General features: G+C 42.1%; 1 protein-coding gene across 11 annotated transcripts in view; it reads right to left on the reverse strand.

Moving 5' to 3' along the window:
* tpst1 (tyrosylprotein sulfotransferase 1) overlaps positions 1 to 23764 on the reverse strand; it is an 82767-nt gene that overhangs the window by 6501 nt on the left and 52502 nt on the right. For 5 of the 11 annotated variants that reach the window (XM_038814165.1, XM_038814169.1, XM_038814166.1 and 2 more), the window contains 2 exons: positions 23067 to 23117; positions 3528 to 3582 (listed from right to left, as the gene is read on the reverse strand). In XM_038814165.1, coding sequence (XP_038670093.1) covers positions 3528 to 3582; positions 23067 to 23117 — 106 coding nt within the window. Of the gene's footprint in view, positions 1 to 3527; positions 3583 to 4052; positions 4078 to 7069; positions 7125 to 15138; positions 15219 to 17376; positions 17416 to 23066; positions 23118 to 23764 lie in introns of those variants that run through there. The other 6 variants (XR_005462593.1, XR_005462595.1, XR_005462594.1 and 3 more) reach the window with 5 other exon arrangements.

Below are 23764 nucleotides of genomic sequence, written 5' to 3' on the forward strand. Positions count from 1 at the left end.
ACTGAAAATGCGATTGTAAGCAGTAATCTGTATGAAACACACAGCGTTGGAAAGACATCCCTCCAATACTGCAGTAAAGACTCCAGAGCATCTTTAGGATCAGGGGAACTCTATTCCCTCCAGCTCGAAGGAGCATCACAAAATCAATAATTTTGTCATATAACTGAATTGCAACCACATCATTGTCATAATAATTTGCAAAGTCTGAACATTCCTTTTTTAATTTCTCTCTTTCTTGTTCATCTTCAATCACTCCTGAATTCAAGTTCAGAAGAAAAGAAAATCGGTCACTGAGTCTTTGAAGACGGACACTGCGGTCTTCAATTTCAGTTTTTAATCTGTTCACAATCTCTACCATTACTCTATTCATTTCTTCTTGTGCCGTCAGTCCACTATCTCTTGCTGACTCTCCAGGCATTATTCTTCTTCTCCTTGTTCGTGCAATTGGTATTCCCCAATTTTGACAATATTCATTGGCTAAATCTATTGCATTGTGGATAATTTCGTCATTCTTCAAATTCAAGATATGAATAAGTCCTCTCAGATCACAAGAAGCTTCATGGAACCCCATTTTCGGATCCTGCAAACGTTTTGAGACTTTATCCACTGATGATAAAACTGAGTACCAAAAATTTAATAAAGCTATAAACGGGAACTGTTGAATAGAGTTCAGTAGCGATCCTGCATCAGATTTAGTTTCCCTTGAAAATTCTCCTTCCAGCAGGTGTTGAAGGCTTGCAATAACGTTGTCACACTCTTCGTGGATTACTTGCACAGCATCATGGCTGGAACTCTGTCTTGTGTCACACTGTCTTTTCATAGTCCGAGTGACAAATGATTTTAACACTTCCCAACGAGAAGTAGATGAAGAAAAAAAAGTAAAGAGTTTTTCTAGAATGCCAAAAAATGTAACAACAACAGGTTGCACCTCACTTGCATGGACACAGGACAAATTGAGGCTGTGGTTCTCGCAGTTCACAAACACAGCTTTTGGGTTAACTTCAAGAATTTTTTGTTGAACACCTCCTCTCACTCCAGCCATAACTGCTGCATTATCATATGCTTGACCACGACAGTCATTCATGGAAATTTTGTCTTCTTCCAATTTTTCCTGAATTTTATTTACCAGGCTGACTGCATCTTTCTTGTTGACTTGAAAAAATCCCAGAAATGTATCCTTTATTTCTACTTTTCTGTTTTCATCAATATGAACGTAACGCAGAATTTCAGAAACCTGATCTTCATGGGCAATATCTGGAGTTGAATCCAGCATTATGCTAAAATATTTTGCGTCCTTAATTTCGGAAATTATATTTTTCTTGACAGTTTCACCAAGAAGATTGATTATTTTGTTTTGAATTCTGTTGGACAAGTAGGTGACACTTTTTGGTTTCTCTTTCCCTCTCTGCAAGTGTTTTGCTAAGATGTCATCATATTTGGCCAAAAGTCTGATTGTTGCTAGAAAGTTTCCTGTATTTTCACTGACTGTCTCCCCTGGCTCTGATAACCCAGATATTCCTTCTCCTCGATGTCCACGATAGGCCAGATTCTGTTTTGCCAGAAAGGATATAACCTCTACAATCCGTTCAGTTATAGCTTTCCATCTTATCTTTTCAGCAGACATTTGCTGTTGAAGTTCAGCATCTATCGTAGTTGAATGATGGAGTCGAACTACGAGGTTCAGGTATTCCCTCATGTGAGCTCTATGAGAAGGGCTTTTTTCATGGTCAGGTATTGTTGGATTTAATTTTCTCCAAGTGGAGAAACCGTCTTCCTTTCCAAAGTTTAACACAGACGACAAATGCTCCTTTGAAAACAAAAAGCAAACAAAACAGTAGCATGCTTTCCGATATGGAGAGTAATACAACTATTTTCTCTCCACAATTTCTCCGTTTGTGGAAACTTTATCAAACCACTGTTTGGAAAATGATCTCCCATCCTTCTCAGCAAATGGACCACTTTTATTCTGATATCTTTCAGGGCCATGTTGTAATATTGTCATCTTCAAATGATCTGGAATCGGTTTCTTCAAACAGCCAAAATCGCTTCTTTGCAAAAATATGCAAAAATCTTCTTTATTTTCTTCACATGGATCATCATCCTGACAACGAGACTGAGGAGAGAGAGTATTATGTTCTGACCGAGCTGAATCCGTATCAGAAAAATCCTTCTCTGCACCCACATCATCTTTTACTTCTCCGGGTTCTCCTACTTCTTCTTTACTTCTTTTTATCCATGCATCTAATGCCCCTCTTTGATGGGACTCTTCTCTCTTCTGGCCCCCTTTTTTTTCCTGTTCTGTACTCCACTCAGTTGTACACAAAATACTCGTAACATTTCATTTTCTATCTCAAAAACCGTAAGACGCATGAGAAAATGGGAAGAAAATGGTAAACAATCGGTCAGTTGCAGACGGATAAACCATATTTCATTTCTTTGTTCCTTCGTATCAAATTATTTCACACTGATTCTCCACTGATAATTTTGTGCAATTTATATCATAGACTTGCAAATTAGTGGTATCTGTATTCGAATATTAGCATGTTAAGGAATAAATGTCTCCTATTCTGAGATTAAATGCCATAGCAGTCCTCTGATCATCCAGGCTTCACTCTTACTACATCCCACGTAAATATTTCATTAAATATCGCCAAAAAAACCTATAAAAACCGTAGTTACACCTGTTCTAGTGCTATTCACTGACATGAGTAGGTAAAAGAACTAATCTAGATGCACAAAAAGCTGAAGAAAAGACGAGTTATGACTCGAGGAAACGCAGGAACGAACAGCCATGTCTGCTTATTGCTTTTGATGGTTGCACCACGTACATCATCCGCATGCGTGTGGGGGGATGGGGAGAAGGACCATTTTCTCTAGACAGAAAGGGTACACCATGTTAAAGGAATAAAGGGCTAACAACTGCCTCTGCAGTGTGGTGAGCCTCCAAAATTGATTTATCACCGCTGAAATTTTAAAATTACTATCTTATTTCCTTCTCTGGGGCAGCACGGTGGCCTAGTGGTTAGCACAACCGCCTCACGGAACTGAGGTCCCAGGTTCGATCCCGGCTCTGGGTCAATGTCCGTGTGGAGTTTGCACATTCTCCCCGTGTCTGCGTTGGTTTCGCCCCCACAACCCAAAAAATGTGCAGAGTAGGTGGATTGGCCACGCTAAATTGCCCCTTAATTGAAAAAAATAATTGGGTAATCTAAATTTAAAAAAAAAAATTCAAAAAAAAAAAAAAAAAATTTAAAAAAAAAATTTTTTTTTTTTCCTTCTCTGATTGGATGCCCCCATCCAATGGATGCCCGGGGCCAATGCACCGTCGGCCCCCCCCTCTGCACGCCACTGCACGGTGCCGCCCCTCATTGAGAGAACATACAATCTCAATTGTGTGCATCTTTTTGTCTGTTAGATTTGTTTCAATCCTGATCAGGCTTCACCCATCAAAACTGATGACCGTGTTAAAGCTGCTTTCTGTTTGCATTTTCATCCGAAGCATTAAGTTTCAAATTTCCATCCCTTACCTTTTCGTGGAACATCTTTAATTCTTGTTCCTTTCCTGTACTTCCCTTTCTGAATCTAAAACGACAAAGATTAGAGTTCAGAATAAAAGCTTGGATTTATTACAATGGAAAGAAACATCTCGAGGACGAGCCCAAAAGCGTGGTTTGTGGAGTTTTTTTTAAAGGATGTGGCAAAGTTTAGGTGGTGGTGGGGGGGTTGTGATGTGAGTAAGAGTGATGGAGCCTGGTAGAGGTAGAATGGGACAAAATTATTAACTAAATGCAGATGAAGGTAAGAATTTCTTAAGAGGATTTGGGGATCCAAAGATCAGTTCTTGTTCAGTAAGTGCTGATACATCAAAGTGTTAAATACAGATGAGATATTTAACAGCTTGAAGCCAAGGAGTTGACAGAAATGGCAGAGATGTTGCTTGGTATCAACATGCACATGTTCACTCCAAACCTGAAGGTTATGTTGCTAAGGGGAAGATTACGTTGCTAAGGGGCAGCATTTTTCTAAGAGGAAGGGCATAATTAAGGGCATACCTTGATGTCTCCAGACTTGACAAAACTAAGGGAGGAAGAAAAGTTGAAGTACATTGACTGCATTTGAAAAAGTAGAAATGGAACAGAGTAGTCCTGGGTTAGTAACCCATAGTCTGGACTAATAATTTGAATTCAAGGCCTACCACAGTGACTGGGAAACTTAATATCAGTTAATTAAATACATCTGGAATAAAAAAATATAATCACTAATGGTGTCAGTGAAAAGTTTGGATCATTGTGGAAACCCATCTGGTTCACGGATGTCCTTTAGTGAGGGAAATCTGCTGCCCTCACCTGGTCAGGCCTATATGTGACCCAAGTTCCATAGAAATGATAGATTCCTAACTGCCCTCTGAAAGGACCTACCAAGCTGCTCAATTGTTTTCAAGAAGATGGCTCACCACCATCTTCTTGAGAGCAATTAAGGATTTGCAATAAATACTGGCCTTCCCATCAACAGCCACATCTGGTGAGTTTTTTTTTTAAAAAGTTGGGGGTATGTTAGACACATACAACTACACACGTCTATTATTCTGCTAGTTTTTCTATTGGAACTATCTATTCTAATTGCATTTCCTTGCTCTTTCCTCACATGTACTATTGTAAAGTTTGCGGATGACACAAAAATAGATGGGAAGGCAAGTGATGAAGATGACACAAGGAGTCTACAGAGGGATATAGATGGGTTAAGTGAATAAGCAAAAACTTGGCAGATGGAATATAATGTAGGAAAATGTGAAGTTACGCACTTCGGTAGGAAGAATAAAGGAGCTGAATATTATTTAAATGGAGAAAGACTGCAGAAAGCTGCAGCAGAGGGGGATTTGGGGTACTTGCACATAAATCACAAAAAGCTAGCATGCAAGTAACAGCAGGTAATAGAGACGGTAAATTGAATGTTAGTCTTTATTTCAAAGAAAATTAAGTATAAAAATAGGGAAGTCTTGCTAAAACTATACAAGGCACAAGTTAGACCACACTGGAATACAGTGAACAGGTTGGGTCCCCATCTCCAAGGAAAGATATACTGGCATTGGAGGCAGTCCAGAGAAGGTTCACTGGGTTGATCCCAGGTATGGAGGAGTTTTCTTATGAGAGATTGAGTAGGTTGGGCCTGTACTCATACGAGGGGAACCCTTATTGAGACATAGAGGATGCTGAGGGGGATTGACAGGGTAGATGATGAGAGGTTGCTTCCCCTTGTGGGAGAGTTTAAGACCAGAGGGAATAAGCTAGATTGCTTAAGACAGAGATGAGGAGGATTTTTTCCTCTCAAGGTAGCGAATCTGTGGAATTCTTTACTGCAGGGAGCTGTAGAGGTTGGATTGTGAAGTATGTTCACAGCTGAGATGGGCAGATTTTGAATAAGATGCCATCCCTTCTTCTAGTTTCTCCATCTCCATCATACCTACTCTGATGACTTCATGTTTTACATCAGAATTTTAAAAATGTGATACCATAGGTGTGGCATATAGCTCAGAAAACCACTAAAAATTGAATAACAGCATATAATAAATCAGACTGATGGGCTGGATGAAGTCCAGTTTAACTCCATGGAAACGTTCAATCTATTTATACCATAACCGTGCCAATTTTTAAAAGACTGGCCTTAGAAGATGTACACTTTCTATTAGGTACTTCTTTCAGGAGTGAGGTAACGGTAAGAAACCGGAATCAGTCACACATGGTTAATTTGCACTCTAACAGCAATTAAGAACATAGAACAGTACAGCACAGAACAGGCCCTTCGGCCCTCGATGTTGTGCCAAGCAATGATCACCCCGCTTAAACCCACGTAACCCGTATCCCAACAATCCCCCCATTAACCTTACACTACGGGCAATTTTAGCATGGCCAATCCACCTAACCCGCACATCTTTGGACTGTGGGAGGAAACCGGAGCACCCGGAGGAAACCCACGCACACACGGGGAGGACGTGCAGACTCCACACAGACAGTGACCCAGCCGGGAATCGAACCTGGGACCCTGGAGCTGTGAAGCATTGATGCTAACCACCATGCTACCGTGAGGCCCCCAAAGAAAGAGACGTTTAAAAAATTAATTTAGAGTACCCAATTCTTTTTGTTCCAATTAAGGGGCAATTTTGCGTGGCCAATTCACCTACCCTGCACATCTTTTTGGGTTGTGGGGGTGAGGTCCACACAGACACGGGGAGAATGTGCAAACTCCACACAGACAGTGACCTGGGGCCGGGATTGAACCCAGGTCCTTGGCACCGTGAGGCAGCAGTGCTAACCACTGTGCCACCCCGCCACCCATATTAAGAAAGAGACTTACATTTATTTAACACTCTTCATGACCGTAGAACATTCCAAAATGCATTACAACCAATTAAGTATTTTGAAGTATAGTCATTGCTATAATATAGGGAAATGCCCAGATAGTTTTGTATTTTTTCAACTAATGTTGGTTGATAGACAAATGTCAGAAGAGAGACAAGTGCCAGCTGCGACTTGGTAGCGACGAGTTTGAAAACTGTGTGTTCAATTGGCACGCTAGAGACTTTAGCACAGGAGCTGCTGAACTGTGACAGGCACCATCATTTGAATGAGACATTTACTTGTGGCCCCATCTGTCCCCTCAGGAGGCAGTACAAATTCCTATGATGCTACTCAAATCCGTGTCCTAGACACGATTAATCACTAAACCAGCAATTAAATAAAATGACCAGATCATCTGTTTGGTATTAGTTGAAAAATAAGTGTTGGCCAAAACACAATAACCAGCTGTAAATATATAATACAAACCTTGATCTCTACATCGTAACTTGAGGCCTCTTTTTATTCAGTTATGAGGTAGAGCTGAATGCAATCATGGGAGGTATCCCTCTCAAATATAAGGCTCAGTTAAACATCTAGGTTAAATATTCAGAAATAAATCGCTTCCGACAGAGCGCTGGCACAAAACACTTATATTTCTGGGTTGTAAACACGAAAGTGCATCTCAAACAGGTGGTAAAACAGTCAAAAGGCCACAATGATGAACAGTTACGTACTTAAACAAGCCAGAAATGAGGCCCATGTTTCTCAGTCACTGTTCAGTAATAAAAGCTGCAGAATCAACAAAAATAGAATCAGTGTATAAAAATGGGACAAAACCCAAATTTTCATAGAAAGAGACACAGATATGGTTGTGGAAATGCTATGGTTAAGCACTCTACAAAGTGGTATTAATAGACCCAGGAGACCTGGCACTTGGACAAAATAGACTGAAGAGAAATCCACATTCAATTCCTAAGCCGGAGAGTCTCAGTGGCTGAATGAGCTTTCTGAAGTTAACAGGAAAGGGAGCAGAGTTTTTTTAAAATGAGAATGGCTGGAAGAGTGTCAGTAAGAAGTCTAACCAGCTACAAATATCTCTGGTCAGCATTTTCTCAATGCATGCATCCAATTTAAGAATATTGCAAATATATTCCTGAAAACTATATTTAAATACAGATTTAACCTGAGGCAGAATCTGGCAATAAAATATCAAATGTATTACCACTGAGGTTATGGAAGAAATGATGTAATCCAAAAGGTTTTTTTCCTACTCTCTAGAAGTGAGAATACAGTGCTTAAATAGAAATAGCACAGCACGACATTGGCAAGCACTGCTGCACGTCACTGTGTTACCATTCTTCTTCGGCAATCACTCACTAATGAGTATGATTGTCCAATTAAGGAACTCGGTTACTGGTCATGGGGTCTGTGGGTCCTTGCATGACTGATGATCCCGATCCGAGAGCCGCATCTTCAACCGCACAGTGTTTCTAGGAGGTGGGACCTAGATCGCTGGTATTCCTTGCTCAGGTTCCTTTTCAGGCCTTCTTTTGTTGTCTGGTGTCCTCGAAGAGTTGTATCCCTTCAACTAGGAGATTGCTCAAGTAGGTCTTGTTGTGTTCTGTGACCTTGCCGTAGCAATGATGTGCACAGAACATCTGGTTGATTAACTAGAACAATGATTTATTGATGAACACGTGGAAAGGTAACAAACAGAATACTATACAGACAAAGTTACTATGTGAGTTTGGTGAACTCTCCTGGAGCTACCCTATGTGTGACCGTCCTGTTGTATGCCTTACTACCAACTGGTGAGTGTCTCATGTCAAGTGAACGATGTCTGACGCCACCAGCTGGTTGGAAGTTGCATTCCTAACTATGTACAAAACTATTCACAGGCATATCACCTCAGGTCACTTCTGAGCAAGGGTCTCCTAGGCATTAGTGTCCATGTTGCATTTCTTGAGGTAAGCCTTGTGTGTGTCTCTGAAGCACTTTCTTTGTTCTCCTAATTTGGAAGCATTCCTTGAGCTGGACGGAGGTGATTTGCTTTGGCAGTCAGGGCTCTGTCATTTTAAACACATGGCCAGGCCAGCGGAGTAGGTTTCGGATGATCAAGGCCTCGATACTGACTCTCTTTCAAGGACTTTGATGTTAATACGCCGGTCCTCTCTGCTGATGTGGAGAATCCCTCGACAGCATTGATGGAACCTCTCCAAGGCCTTGAGGTGGCATATGTATTAGTCCATATTTCTGAGCTGTATAAGAGTTGGGAGGATGGCTGTCTTGTACATGAGGATCTTGATGTCAACACGGATGTTGTGGCCATAAAAGACTCTTGTCCTTGGGCGTTTGAAGAGGATCTCGTGGAGTGGATACAATGTTGGATCGCCATATTGATGTCAGCCTAAGAGGAGAGGGAGCTCCCCAGGTTTGGAAAATGTTCAACGTTTGATTGGGTTTCTCTGTTAATCTTGATGTAGCGAGAGAGACCAGATCTCACCTGGGGTAGATTGGTAAAGGACTTGAGTCTTCAAGGTTGAGGCTGAGACCAATTCTTTGGTACGCTTCTGCGAAGGTGTCAAACACGGTTGGGAGATTCTCTTCTGAGAGAATGGAGTGGACAATGTCATCACATACTGAAGTTCCAAAAGCGATGCCAGTGTTATTTTCTTCTTGGAGTTCAACCAGTTGAGGTTGAAGTTTTCCGACTATCCTATAGACAATGTCCACTCCATTGGGAAGCTTATTCTTGAGAAGTTGAAGATGGTGGCAATGAAGATGGAGAAAAGGGTGGACGCAATGACATATCTCTGCATGACCCCAGACTGGACTTCGAAGGTTTCTGTCTTATTTCCATCAGCGAGGACCGTCGCCAATACCTTGTCGCGGAGGAGTCTGAGGATGTTGATAAATTTCTCTGGACAGCCGGCCTTTGACAGGGTCTTCTATACCACATCCCGATTGACTGAGTCAAATGTCTTGGTCAAGGCGATGAAGGCCAAGTAGAGGACCGATATATATACTTTTTAATTTGTTCACGGGACGTGGGCATCGCTATCTCGGCCAGAATTTATTGCCCATCCCTAATTGCCCTTGAGGATGCAGTTAAAAGTCAACCACATTGCTGTGGATCTGGAGTCACATGTAGGCCAGACCAGGTAAGGATAGCAGATTAAGGACATAATGAACCAGATGGATTTGTACGGCAATCAATTATGGTTTCATGGTCGTCATTAGACTTTTAATTACAAATTTTTATGAATTCAAATTTCACCTCCCGCAGTGGCGGAATTTGAACTTTGGTCCTCAGAGCATTGCTCTGGGTCTCTGGTTTACTAGTCCCGTGTACTAATCACCCCCCCCCCCCCCCCCCCCCCCCCCCCCAACCACCCGCTTTCTGGAACGATTTCTCCAGAGACTGGGAAAAGGTGGCTAGGTAGGGTTCAGGTGATGATCTTCTTGGTAATGGAAAGTAGGGAGATTCCTCAGTAGTTCCCACTGCCCGCTTGGCTTCCTTTATTGCAGATGGTAGCAATTATGTCATTCTGGAAGTCAACAGGAATTTCTTCTCGGCCCCAGATTTTCAGGAACAGCTGATGGAGATGACGGGTGAACTCACCTCCAAGTTTGAAAACCTCCGCTGGAATTCCGACCACTCCTTCATCTTTTCCATTCTTCACATGTCTGTCCACGGTGGGTGAGAGTCCAAGATCATTGTTGATGGGGAGTGGGGCATTACCTCAAACTATGACAGTATCACAGTTTGGAGGTTCTTTGAATCGAAGGCTGGTGTTTTCTCTATCTTTCAAGAGGTCCTTCATCCGCACCAGCTTGAGGCTAGGCTATTTGATCCATATATTGCCTTGGTGGCACTGAAGAGGCCCCGGGTGCCGTGCTCGTCAGTGAGCATTTGCAGCTCCTTGGCTTTCTCAGTCCACCATTGGTTCTTGATTTCCCTAGTTCTTCTTGTATACCCACCTTGGCTGATTGATGAGCTTCCCTCTTTGCCCTGCTGGCCATGTCATTTCGCCAATCGCAGAGATCTTTCCTCCACATGTCGATAAGGCCTTGGTTGGAGTGGCCATCCTCATCGTACCTCTCTTGGTGTTTCCTTGTGGCTGATGGTTTCTTCACAGCTCAAGAAGATGGCTGTTCGGCTCTTTCCAGCTTTCCACCACTCCATTCGTGGAGATTTTGGTGAAGACATTGTTGGAAGTTCACTAGCACGCTTGACTCTTGTAGCCTGTAGCTGCTCAACATTGCTATTTTTTCTGAGCTGTTTCTTCATCTTCCGCTGCTTCTGGTGGAGTTCAATGAACCTGGAGAAGATGAGCCGGTGGTCTGTCCAGCAGTCATCTGTATTGGTCATCGCTTTGGTGATGAGACATCCTTTTGGCAAGCATTGGCACACGTCACAGTGTCAACATTCCGTGAGAACTAGCAGGGATATTTTACAAAAAAAGGGCAGGACAAGACATCAGGTTGATCAAGCCTGTGCTACCTAACATGGTGCCACACACAGATAGTCCCTATGAGTCATGGAACGTCCTGGAGAATGAAAGAAAACATGGTGCCAATTGAGAAAAATTACAATTATTCTCTGACCAATTGAGTATGCTCCAGGAGAACTTATTGACTGGCTTAATTTTTCCCAGCTAACCCAGCCATTTACGGCACAGCTAGCACTGACAGGTCAACTTAGGAGAAGCATTTTTTGTTGCCGATTTTTAAAAATTCCTTCTTGGCATTTGGGCTGGCTGGCAAGCCCAGCGTTTATTGCCCATCCCCAACTGTCCTCGAAAAGGTAGTGGTGTGCAACCTTCTTGAATCGCCGCAGTCCAAGTGGTGTTAGTACATCCACAGTAGAGGGAGGAGGTTCCAGGATTTTGACCCAGTGACAGCAAAGTAATGGTGGTATGATTCCAAGTCAGGATGGTGTGCAACTTGGAGGGAAACATGCAGCTGGTGGTGTTAAAGCTCAGAAAAACAAATGATTCCCCTTTTTCCTCGGATGGTGATGACCAACACGAGGGGACATAGCTTTAAATTGAGGGGTGATAGATATAGGACAGATATCAGAGGCAGTTTCTTTACTCAGAGAGTAGTAGGGGTGTGGAACGCCCTGCCTGCAACAGTAGTAGACTCGCCAACTTTAAGGGCATTTAAGTGGTCACTGGATAGACATATGGAGGAAAATGGAATAGTGTAGGTCAGATAGGCTTCAGATGGTTTCACAGGTCGGCGCAACATCGAGGGCCGAAGGGCCTGTACTGCGCTGTAGTGTTCTATGTTCTATGACAGGATAACATGGAATAAATTATTTGACAGTGGCACATTAAGAGATCAGAATATGTTAATGGCTGAACAAAGATAGACAGCGTGTTAAAAGACAACTAGGAATAGGGAACAGATGGCCCAAGTGTGTTGTGGTGGTGGTGGTGGGTGGGGGGGGAGAGAATAGGTAGGGCAATGGTAAGGGAAATACGGATGGGTGGAAGGAATGTAAATTAATTGATAGAAATTAAAATAGGGTGAAGGTGGAGGAGCGAGTTCATAGTCTGAGGTCGTTGAATTCAATGTTGAGTCCGGAATGCTGTAACGGAAGAGAAGGGGCTGTTCCTCCAGTTTGCGTTGGGCTTCACTGGAACATTGCAGCAGGACAAGGACATGGACATGAGAGCAGGACGGTGAGTAGAAATTGCACATGACAGGAAGTTCTGGGTCCTGCTTGCTGACGGACCAAAGGTGTTCTGCAAAGCAGTCACCCAGTCTGCCTTTAGTCTTTCCAATATAGAGCAAACCGCATGGGTATCTAGCATTGAATTCAATACAATTTTAAACAGTCTGTTGTTGCTACTATTCAGCTAAATTTAAAAGGATTAATTTGCCACAAGTCAAATCTGTAGGCAGCATTGCATGAATCTGCCCTTACCACAATAAAATGAAAAGAAAATTGCTTATTGTCACAAGTAGGTTTCGAATGAAATTGATGTGAAAAGCCCCTAGTCACCACATACTGGTCAATTTAAAGAGTTGTGAATATGACTACCTCCTTTCTGTCCTTCGCCTGTGTCAGCATTCCCTCTTCCCACTCCTCCCCAGATAGCATGACGACTGCTGTACTTTGTGCAAGAAACAATTTTCCAAAGTTAAGTTTGGCAGGAGAGTTAACATTTTTATGTTATTCACTTCCAGCCCTGATGTCACCTGTCTGGCTTTAGGCTGGAGTGTCTGGAAATTTTCAAGATATACCGAAAGTCTGGTTTTCAATGCCAATTTTCTCCTTTGGCTTCTGTGTCTCATGAAATGTGGATATTACGGTTTTCATAGTAATTAAGCAAAGGTTGCAACACAAGCTACAATTGCACCATTATTCTGCTTCCTGTTTATTCAGCAACTGTTTTTATTTAAATAAACAAAAACAGATTGCAACTTGCATAGTTATGTTACCAAATAACTGCTTAATTTTTAAAAAATTGTTCAGTGCTTGCTATAGCTTCAACACCATTAAAAGTAGCTTTGTAACTAAGGGAACACTTCTGCGCAAAAGGATCTTTTAAAAAAAATGTTATCAAGGCAATTTCACCAATCCATTTTTCTAGATTCATATCAGTGAAAATTGGTGGCAGTAATATTGCATATTTTGGTTATAAAATTGGAAGAGTGGATCTTTTTGTTTTGCTTTTCTCTTTTTAGAGTAAACCAGTGTCTCTGTTCCAAAGCTAGAAACTTTTCTTTGCATCAATTATGTCTCATAAGATCAGAATTTATAGTTTTGGTCCCTTTGTCCCTCAAAGTCAGTTAACAAGCTCTTTATTGTAGCCTAACCTTTTGCTCCCCAGATCATGCTTTGAATCATGACTCTTTGTAGTCATAGTATTTATTCATAGCGCCACCTAGTGGCATTCTGCTAGAACAGCATATTTGGGTCTCAAAGCAAAAGGCCATTTGGTCAGGAGAATGATGGAATACTTAATGCTCATCTAGACGGGAGTAGCTGCAACAAATACAAGATGTTTATCACCATCTTGGACAAAACCATTTTCTTCATCAGTGCTCATTTCGTAGGCATTGGCTCACTGTAGCTGCTCACATCTTTGAACACCCTTTTGACTTTGTTGTTTCACAGTATATTGGCTCTCCATCACACAATGCCTCAAACGTAAATTCCTCATCCTCATCTTTAAATCCATCCCATTTCTGCACTTTCCTTTTGCCCTATATCCTCCTCCATTTCTCGGACTCCAATTTCTTGCACAAGTGCCCAATTTCTCCAACTCTAGCTTCATGCTTTGCCCCACCATTGGTAGCAGAGCCTTCAGCACATGGATCCTATTCTCTTCATTACCTCTCCATCTTCACCTCTTTCTCCTTAAATAATCTCAAAACCCAAATTTTTGGTGACCTCTCAATTTATTAATCCTGCTTCAGCATCTGTTATTTATATGTAGACCTGAGGGCAGCATGTGGCACAGTGGTTAGCACTGCTGCCTATGGCGCTGAAGACTGGGTTCGAATCCCGGCCCTAGGTCACTTGTCTGTGTGGAGTTTGCACATTTCACCCCCACAACCCAAAGATGTGCAGGGTAGGTGGATTGGCCACATTAAATTGTCCTCTAATTGGAAAAACAAAATAATTGGGTACTCAATGTATTTTTAAAATTTAAAAAAAAAAATTTACATGTATACCTGTGAAGCACTTGGAGACATTTTTAACATTAAAGTTACTTTGCAAACAAAAATCTGTTGTCAATTACAGGCTGGAGAGACACATCATCATACAAGCCATGTTGCTAGTGGTTCAAGCTAGCTGAACACCACTTTCAGGTTCTGCCACCTTTACCACCAACAAGGACAAGAACAGTTACACTAGGGGAATATCACCATCCCCAAATTTTCCTCCAAGTTACCTCAATGGCACATATCCCTTTATCATAAAAGCTTGGAATTTCCATACCCAACATCATGGTGCCACCTGCAGCACAAGGACTTTGAAAGCAGATTATAACTTTGTTATGGCAACCAAGATGGGCAATACAAAGGTTTTCCAGTCAGATCAAAAAAGGGCTGGGTTTAATTGAAGGTATCCCTGCACATGAACAAGGTTGTAAAAGGCCCAGGATGTCAACAGATTCATCCAAGGTGCAGTAATGGATGGAGAGAGCCTCATTCACAAGGAAGCAAACATTCTAAAGAATGTTTTCAAGTTGGCTTGTGATGAACGGCTCAGCTGGGAAATAAGAGGCAGAGAGTTGCGATGGAGAAAAATGATCAGGGTGGAGGTTGGACTGATATTCAACAGAAGGTGCTCAGCCATTCTGGGTTAGTACCACAGAAGTGACAGCTAAAGTATAGAGAGAATCAAGATTTCAGAGACAGTAGATATGATTTCTGGAGAATAGCATCTGATGAGATCTCAGGCATTTTGCTGAAAAATGGGAAGTTTCAGAAAATAATGGTCAATCTTATCAAAGGTTGCAGACAGGTCGAGATGGACAGAGTGAAAGTTTAACTTTGTCACAGTCACACAGGACATCATCTGTGCCTTTGAGAAGAGTTGTTTCATTACCGTGGCGGGGCAGAAACTTGATGGGATGAATTTAAGTATGGGGATTAGAATAAGCATATTAGGGACAGCAGGTGGCCTCAGGTGTGAAGTGGCAGCCAATAATAATAATCTTTATTGTCACAAGTAGGCTTACATTAACATTTCAATGAAATTATTGTGAAAAGCCCCTAATCGCCACAGTCCGGCGCCTGTTCGGGTACACAGTGGAAGAATTCAGAATGTCCAAATTACCTAACAGCACGTCTTTTAGGACTTGTGGGAGGAAACCGGAGCACCCAGAGGAAACCCACGCTCGGAGAACCGTGGCATTACTTAAAATAAACAGAAGAATTATGTTATATAATAGAACCATTAGACCACAGCACATTGACATGGAACCATTTCCAATTTTATTTAATCTCCTGAAGGAGACAAAGGAAAAAAAAAAGAAGAAAATTGTCTGGTGAAATTTCTCTCAGGAGCCTGAAGCTATCCATTTCTTGGGAGTTCATGCATAATTTAACATTGCAAATCTGTATTGTTCAATTTGACTAGTTGCATTCTGAGATAACATTTCTCATGATCTCAAAAGAACTAGACCTTCAGCATTCCTCTAACATTCAATCTGGTCCCTGTCCAAATATTTGCTCTGCTGCTTAAATATCTTAGCAGTGACTAGTTTAAATGGTCTTTTACTGCACACATTTATCATTGTGTCAAAGGAGGGGGAAACAGTTTCTAGTGTCTTTTGAGATTTGCCAGCACTATTCACTTTCAATCCATTAATCAGAGCTGAATTAATGTTCTACTATGCACGCCCTTTACCATTTTATAGGCCCAGATTACACTCTTCAAGTTCAACTCTTGTCAGCCTTTTGTTATTATTTAGAGTTTTCATTCTCAGAGGAATTTCGAATGCATTATTGGTCTTTGTACATGAATGCTATAATGATGCTGATGGAGTGGAGGTTCAGCTTCTCCAGCCAGTGCCTCAGTATGGCTGAGTGAGAATCTGATGGGAGTTTCTATACCTCAAGCAATTGAGGGGCTCTACCGGAGATGGCAGCCGTTTATCTTGTACTTTAAAGAGCTAGCCAATATAGCCGATTTTCCAAGTTGCAAATATTATTTTACTGGTAATATGTAGAAAACAACCAGATAAAAGTAGTTAAAAAGTGATTTATTTAATCGACTAGCCATTGGTTTAGCACACAGTAATACACACCTTTTGTCAGATATTTTAATAATTCATGAAAAATTTGTAATTTGGGTTAGACATTTAGTGGAAGGGCTAGATCAAAGTTCTTAAAACGGATGGAAATATCAGAGATCAACAACACAGGCTGCTGAGAGAGACAGCATAGACTGAGATCCAAGAGGAGTTACTTCACCATGAACATGGGTTGCGCATACACATATTATGAGATAAGATTCTCAGCAATGTGATTCGGGAGCATAAAGCATATATTGAATAAAATTAGTTAACTAGAGATATATTGCTATGGGAGTGTCACATTAGCATTAACAGGGCTAAGCCTTGCTTTAGGACAGAAGTAGGAGCAAAGCAATCTTGGTTACAAAATATTCAGGTAGGATTAAATAGAGCAGTGTTCTTCAAACTTTTTTCCTCGCGACCAACTTTTACCAACTGGCCGACATTCACGACCCATGCCGGCTGACCTTCACGATCCACGCTGGCTGACCTTTTCATCCCACCATTTTTGCTTACCTTTAATGCAACAGGTGAGCCTGCTTGGTCCTCACGATCTCACTTGTTTTGTCATTCAATGTTACATTCCTGCTAAGGACTTCAGCTGATGATTTAAGTTCTCGTTGCATCCTTTGAAAAAAGTCAAGAGGTTTGTCCTCGAACTCGCCATGCATCAAATGCCTTTGAAGTTTTAAACTTTCATTTGCCAGTAATTCACTGCATATGACGCATAATGGGCTTTGTCAAGTCGCATTGGCAAAATTAACAATGTTGCACCACAAGAAATCATCTTTATACTGCTTTGTTCCGGATTTCAGTTTCTTCTTAATGAATTGTTCACCAGAGGTCCTGGAGCTATGGATACAGCTCATACCAGCTGTGCTTTGTCCTACCATGGACTCTCCTGAAAAGCTCTCGCCAGTAGATTCAATTGTGAGATTCTAGCTGTTCGTGTCTCTGGTCCATGTTCAGTTCTTCACACAGATCAGTTGCTTGCTTGCTGGCAGCTACAAAATGGATGAATCTCTCCCCCGTGATTTTGCACCCAAAGCACAGACTGACGGGGCACGTGACGTCATTGTATGTGCCGGACTCATGACCTGTTCTCTGCAGCCAAGACTGGCTGGAAGACTCCAGCATTCGCCTTTAAAGGCCGGTTTCAGCCGGCATTCTCAACTTAAAGGTCAGCCGCGGCCGTCATTCTGAAAAACCAGTCAGTCAAGGTCATAGGGTGCTTCACCCATGATCGAGAGTGCCACAACCAATCATGCCGCAACCCTCCCGACACCCACGGGTCACAACCCAGAGTTTGAAAAACCCTGAAGCAGAGAAAACAAAGAAGGATGAAAATAATAGTCAGAGATCCATCACTGACAAAGAATTTAAGAATACAGGGGTTGGCATAAAACCGGAATCTGAGAACGGGAATTGTTACTCTTGGAGAGTGTGTCATAGACTGCTGAAAAGTGGAAAAAGCTAAAGGAAGAGTTATAAAGTCAAACACGCAGGAATAATCCGGTTTTGAAGAAGAGCCATATTGAACTCAAAACCTTAACTCTGTTTCGCTCTTCACTGATGCGGCCAGACCTGGTCAGTATTTCCAGCACGTCCTGTATTTTTATTTCAGATTTCCAGTTTCCACTTTTGCTTTAATTTTAGGGCCATAACAATAGCTGGCTTTAATTATCCAAAGACAGGCAAGAGTATGAGTAATTTTCATGCCAAGAATAGGAGTTTTTTTACAACATGCACGAGACAGCTTTGCAGATTAATGTTTTTAATTCAACATGAAAACAGTGCTGGAGCTGGTACAGGAAAAGGGCCGAGACAAAGATGCTTAATTGGAACATAAATTATAAAAGTGTAAAAGGGGAATAAAGCTACATAAATTTGAATCCAAGATTTGGCAGATAGACAGTGGAAAAGCAACAGGAAACCTTTGGGCAGAAAAGAAAAATGGCCCGAACTGGATATATGCCCACAAATTGCCACAGTATGCAGCAAAATGTGAGGTCCTTGCTGAAATAGAAAAATTAACATTTTTTTTAATAAACATTTTATTGAGTTTTTTTGGCATTTTAACAGCAGCAATATAAACAATGTACATAAAAATATAAACATAGTGCAAATACCGCCTCCCTCCCCCACAGGTCCCACCATTACTTAACCCCTAATCTATGCTAACCTACCCCTTCCCCCCCTTTCTGCTGACAGTTAATTCTCTGCGAAGAAGTCGATGAATGGTTGCCACCTCCGGGCGAACCCTTACAATGACCCTCTCATGGCGAATGTAATTTTCTCCAGGCAGAGAAAGTCAGCCAATACCGATAGCCAGGTCTCCAACTTCGGGGGCTTTGAGTCCCTCCGTGCTAGTAATATCCGCCTCTGGGTTACCAGGGAAGCAAAGGCCAGAAGATCTGCCTCTTTCTCCTCCTGGATTCCCTTGTATTTAATACCTTATTCATGATGTCAGCAAACCCCTGCCAAAATCCCATCAGCTTTGGACATGCCCAGAACATGTGGACATGGTTCGCTGGTCCTCCCGCACATTTTTCTCCACCCCAAAGAATCTGCTCATCCGGGGCACTGTCATGTGAGCCTGGTACACGACCTTGAATTGAATCATGTTGAGCCTGGCATATGTTGCGGTTGCGTTGTCTCTGCTCAATAGGTCTGCCCAAAGGACCTCTTCTATCTCACACCCCCCAGCTCCTCCTGCCATTTTCGCTTCAGCTCCTTGGTCTGCGTCTCCTCTGATCCCATAAGCTCCTTATATATGTCCGAGATGTTCTCTTCTCCTATCCATCCTCTAGAAACCACCCTATCCTGAATTCCCCCTTAGCGGCAGGAATGGGAAGGTTGTTACCCGTCTACGCAGAAAGTCCCGCACCTGCAGTTACCGAATTAGTTACCTCCTGCCAATGCAAACTTATCCACCAGTGCCCTCATACACAGAAAGCTCCCCTCTATAAACAAGTCCCCCATCCTCTCAATCCCTGCTCTTCGCCAAATTCGGAACTCCTGTCCTTCCTCCCCGGGGCAAACCGTTGATTATCCCAGACTGGGGACCAGACCGATGCTCCCACATCTCCTCCACTGCCCCCAGACTCTCGAGGCCGCCACCACCACGGGGCTGGAGGAGTACCACGCCGGCGGGAACGGCAGAGAAAAATTAAATTGATATTTAGAAGCACCCGATAATTCTTGGACAAATACCATGGAAGAAAGTCACATGAAATACAGGAACAGCTAACAAAGAGTACTGAGAAAATCGAGAACAAGAAAAGAAAACAGCAAAATGTTGATAGAAACACAAAACTAAGAATAGGTAAATAAAGGATAATGTAATAAAAAAGTCTTTACAGCACGGAAAGAGGCAGCCATCAAGCAACTAACTACTCTAATCCAAATTTTCCAGCACTTGGCCTGTGGCCTTGTATGCTATAGCGCTTCATGCGCTCTGTTAAATACTCCTTAATGTTGAGGTTTCCCGCCTCTACCACCCATTCAGGTAACGAGTTCCAAATTCCCACCATCCTTTGGGTGAAAACGTTTTTCCTCATATCCCCTCTAAATCTGCCACTTATCGGCTTTGTCAGACGGTGAAGGAATGGGGCAGGTACCATAGGTTGAACCTCTGAAAACTTCTGGCAGGCAGGACTATTTTTGAGTCTCTGTGCATTCACAGCAACACCACCTCTCCTGCTGTAATTTTACAGGAGGTGCCCAATCAAGAGGCTGCCTCCAGGATGCCATCCAATTAGGAACAACAGCAAGCAAGTTGTTGAGGCTAAAAGCCGAGTCAGCGTGTGAAAATGCAAGGCCAGCCAGCAACTTTAATTGTGTGCGTTATGAAGCGAGTGCAGTATGCGTGCACTAGGTCTGGACAAAATGGAAGCGCGGTAAAGCTGGAGGCAACAGCTGCCATTTTCTCACCACCATTATTCCTTATAATAATAATAATCTTTACTGTCATCAGTAGGTTTACATCAACACTAGTTGTCACATTCCGGTGCCTGTTCGGATACACGGGGGGGGGGGGGGGGGAGATTTCAGAATGACCAAATTACCCAACAGCACGTCTTTCGGGACTTGTGGGAGGAAAGCGGAGCAGCCGGAGGAAATCCACACAGACACGGGGAGAACATGCAGACTCAGGCACAGGGACCCAAGCCGTGAATCGAATCTCGGACCCTGGTGTTGTGAAGCAAAAGTGCTAACCACTGTGCTACCGTGCCACCCAAAGATCAACTCACTAGGTACCTCTGAGATTCAAACTCAAGATCTCCTGTTTACTAGACAGGCGCTTTAACCAACTAAACCACGACGCAGTCCGTTGGTGACGGGGGGGAATTTGCAAAGTCTTTGCCTATGGAGGAATTCAGGTTTGTTGCCAGTTTGCATCTTAAGGAAGTACATTTAACTAATTTGTCATGGCAAGCCGACCTTTTTCTCCATGTGCCTCCCATTGCCGGACACATTGCAGAGAAACAGCTGGGTCCCACGCAACACCTGTAAAATTTCAGTTACACTGCAAAATTGCAGCTAATTGGTTGATGAGCCCTTAATTGGCTTCCTGCCACCACCTGGCAGACTGCCTTCACCGCACTGAAATCAACTTCCAGGAAAAACACAAAGAGGTGGGAACATGTCTCTGATTTTTAAGCCCTCACCCTATCTCCATAGAATCCCTCCAGTGCAGGAGGCTGCCATTTGGCTCATCGAGTCTGTACCGACCCTCTGAAAGAGTACTCTACCTATGCCCGTAACCCTGCACATCGATCATGGCTAATCCACCTAACCAGCACATCTTTGGACTGTGGGAGGAAACCAGAGCACCCGGACATAATTCCACACAGGCAGTCACCCAAAGCTGGAATCAAAACCAGGTCCCTGGTGCAGTAAGGCAGCAGTGCTAATCGCTGTGCCACCGTGCCAGGCCTCCAAATGCACATTCTAGTCCCTGGGAAATTCTTCTCCCACCCTCACCTTCCATGTGAGGACTTTACCAAAGAGTTGGAGGTTTAGATAAGATATTCATAGATATGGAGGAAAATGGTCAACTCAAAACAGAAAAGGCAACAGTTCCTGTTGTCATGCATCAGAGTACAGTGGTGTAGTGTTATGGTAAATTATGTTAATCCGAATTCTACATTTAGGGCTGACACCAGAAAAAAAATCATAAAAATCCAAAATCCTTCAGGAAACTTGCTGCTTGTTCCTGTTCTGGCCTTCATTCATGCAATTTTGTTACCTCTTAATGCCTTTGAAGGGACTAAAGATAGGCATTAAATACAGCCTTGCTGGTGTAATTCTCATCCTAACAACAAATTAAAATATTCTGAAAAGCTAAGAGATGAAGAAAGGAAATAGCAAAGCCTCTGACGATAAACACATTTGTATATGCAAGTGTTGCCAGGATTGAAGACTGTCAAAGTAAAGCCTCTGGTAGTTAACATAACGCTTGTAGTAAATAATGTTTGGGAGGCCAGATCATTGGATAAAGTAATGCTTACAAAGAAACAAGTTAATTTTAGGACATCCAGCACAGAATTTTAAAAGGCAAGCACTGAGACGAATTTAAGAGAATTCTTTGAGGAAACATTAGTTAATATTTATGCTTCATCTTCCCCTTTTCTTATAACATTCTTGTACTTGGATGCACAGAATTACACCCGATGTTCAAACTGGGGTCTAAGGTCTTGTATAAGTTGACCGTCACTTCCTTGCTTTTGTTCCATTCACCAATCACCCCCTGCTTCTTGAGCGACAGTGGCACTTCATCTGAAATTTACAATTCATCTCAAATTTTAAAAATTCTCATTCTTGCATTCAATTCCCTCCATGGCCTTGTCCTTCCCTACCTTTGTAACCTTCCCCAGTTCTTTGCATTTTCCCAATTCTGGCCTTGTGTGTGTTTCATATTCCCGTCGCCTGACTATTGGCAACTGTGCCTTCAGCAGACTTGGCCGTAAGCTCTGGAATTCTGTCAATTAACCTCTACACTTCATCTAAGATGCTCCTAAAAGCCTAACTCATTGACACAGCTTTTGGCCATTTGTCCCAACTCCCCTTGTGTGTCTAAGGATCAAATTTTGTTTGATATCCATCTCTCCTGTGAAAATTTAAGTAAACTATTTTGTGCCAAATTGTCACTACCCAATGCTGACCATGCTCTTTTTAACTGACTATTTTCTGCTCACTGTTCTGCCACACCACCTGCATACTCCCTCTTAACCCATCTCCCAAATCGTACTTTTCCAAATTATTTACATTTGTCCTGGATTTGGTTTCTATTACCTAGAGTGTTAAATGTATTAAAATTTCAAATTTGATCTAATCTTCCCCTTTTCATCCATGGAACCTCAGCTTTCAATATTCACTCACTGGAATTTAATTGATTTGCAGCCTTTCTCCATTTTATTTAAATATGTTCCATTGTGGTCTACGATTGAATTTGTCAATTCTTCCTTCTTTTTAATCAGGGCAAGTACCCTTTTTAATTTTGCAATCAACTGCTTTTCCCCCCCCAAGTCAGGTACCCTTGTTCTCAACTTTTAATTTATTATAAGAGCAGAAATAAGTTACACTACAGTCAGTGGTTCCCAACTATTCCGCTGACTTTTGGTTCCTTACTTGCTCCTCTTGATAAGACTCTTGGGTCTCTTCTGCATCTGTCTCAACTAAATCTTGTCAATAATTGATCTTTGTGAGCAAAGGTACAAGAATGGCAGCATTTCAGAAACATCCTACGTACAAAATGAAATAAGGTTAAACTGAAGAATTCATATGAGCGCTTCTTTCTGATTGATTCGTTTCCCAGATTGTTTTCATCCAACTCATATGCCATTGGCCCCTGTTCAGTCAAATTGCAACTCTTAAACATAGCCTCAGAAGCAAAAACAAATTTAAACAATGCAACAAGTTATCACGGCAATCCCCGTTGACATTATGGGGGCTAGTACCATACCTGTGGCTGATCTTTAAGAAAGTCAGGTAGTTGAAAGTCACCTTTGATTACCTAAGAAAAGAAATTAGGTCTTTTAGCATACACCAAGTTTCTTTAAATAAATCCATCCTAAATAGTACCCATTAACATTGTCAATGTCTTTTCCTGGGGGAGGAGAGAGTAAATGGTGGGTCTATGACAGAGAGCCAAGTGAGGAAAACAAGACTAGGAAGATGATTAAATGCAATGAAAGTAAAAGAATGACATGAAGAGGAGAGTATTTCTCCAATTTATAAATCGAGGATGGGGGGGGGGGGGGGGGGAGGGAAGAGAGAATGACTCCCTTGTGTCAAAACAAGACTTTTCATCTAACAAAACCAAATTCAAACTTAAAAATTAAATACAACAGGTTTGGATTAAAGCAGCGTCAAATTGGTTTCTGCCCATCATATTGTAACCTAGAATTTGTTTAATATTTATGGAGGTTGAAGTGTTTTCACTAGTCTATCTTGGAGAAAAGGAACAAGCACACAATATTTATCTAGAAACAAAAGACAGGAGTAGTCATTTCATCGTTCTATCATTTCATAGCTGATCTGCATCCCAACATAATTCACCCAACTTTAACCTACATCCACTGCTAGTCTATAGTTGTAAAATAATACAATTAAGGCAAATGTACTAAATATTCTGCTGAAAGGTTGTTGACCGGAAAGTGT

Source organism: Scyliorhinus canicula, chromosome 12 (genome assembly GCF_902713615.1).
Source record: "Scyliorhinus canicula chromosome 12, sScyCan1.1, whole genome shotgun sequence".
Classification (NCBI taxonomy): domain Eukaryota; kingdom Metazoa; phylum Chordata; class Chondrichthyes; order Carcharhiniformes; family Scyliorhinidae; genus Scyliorhinus; species Scyliorhinus canicula.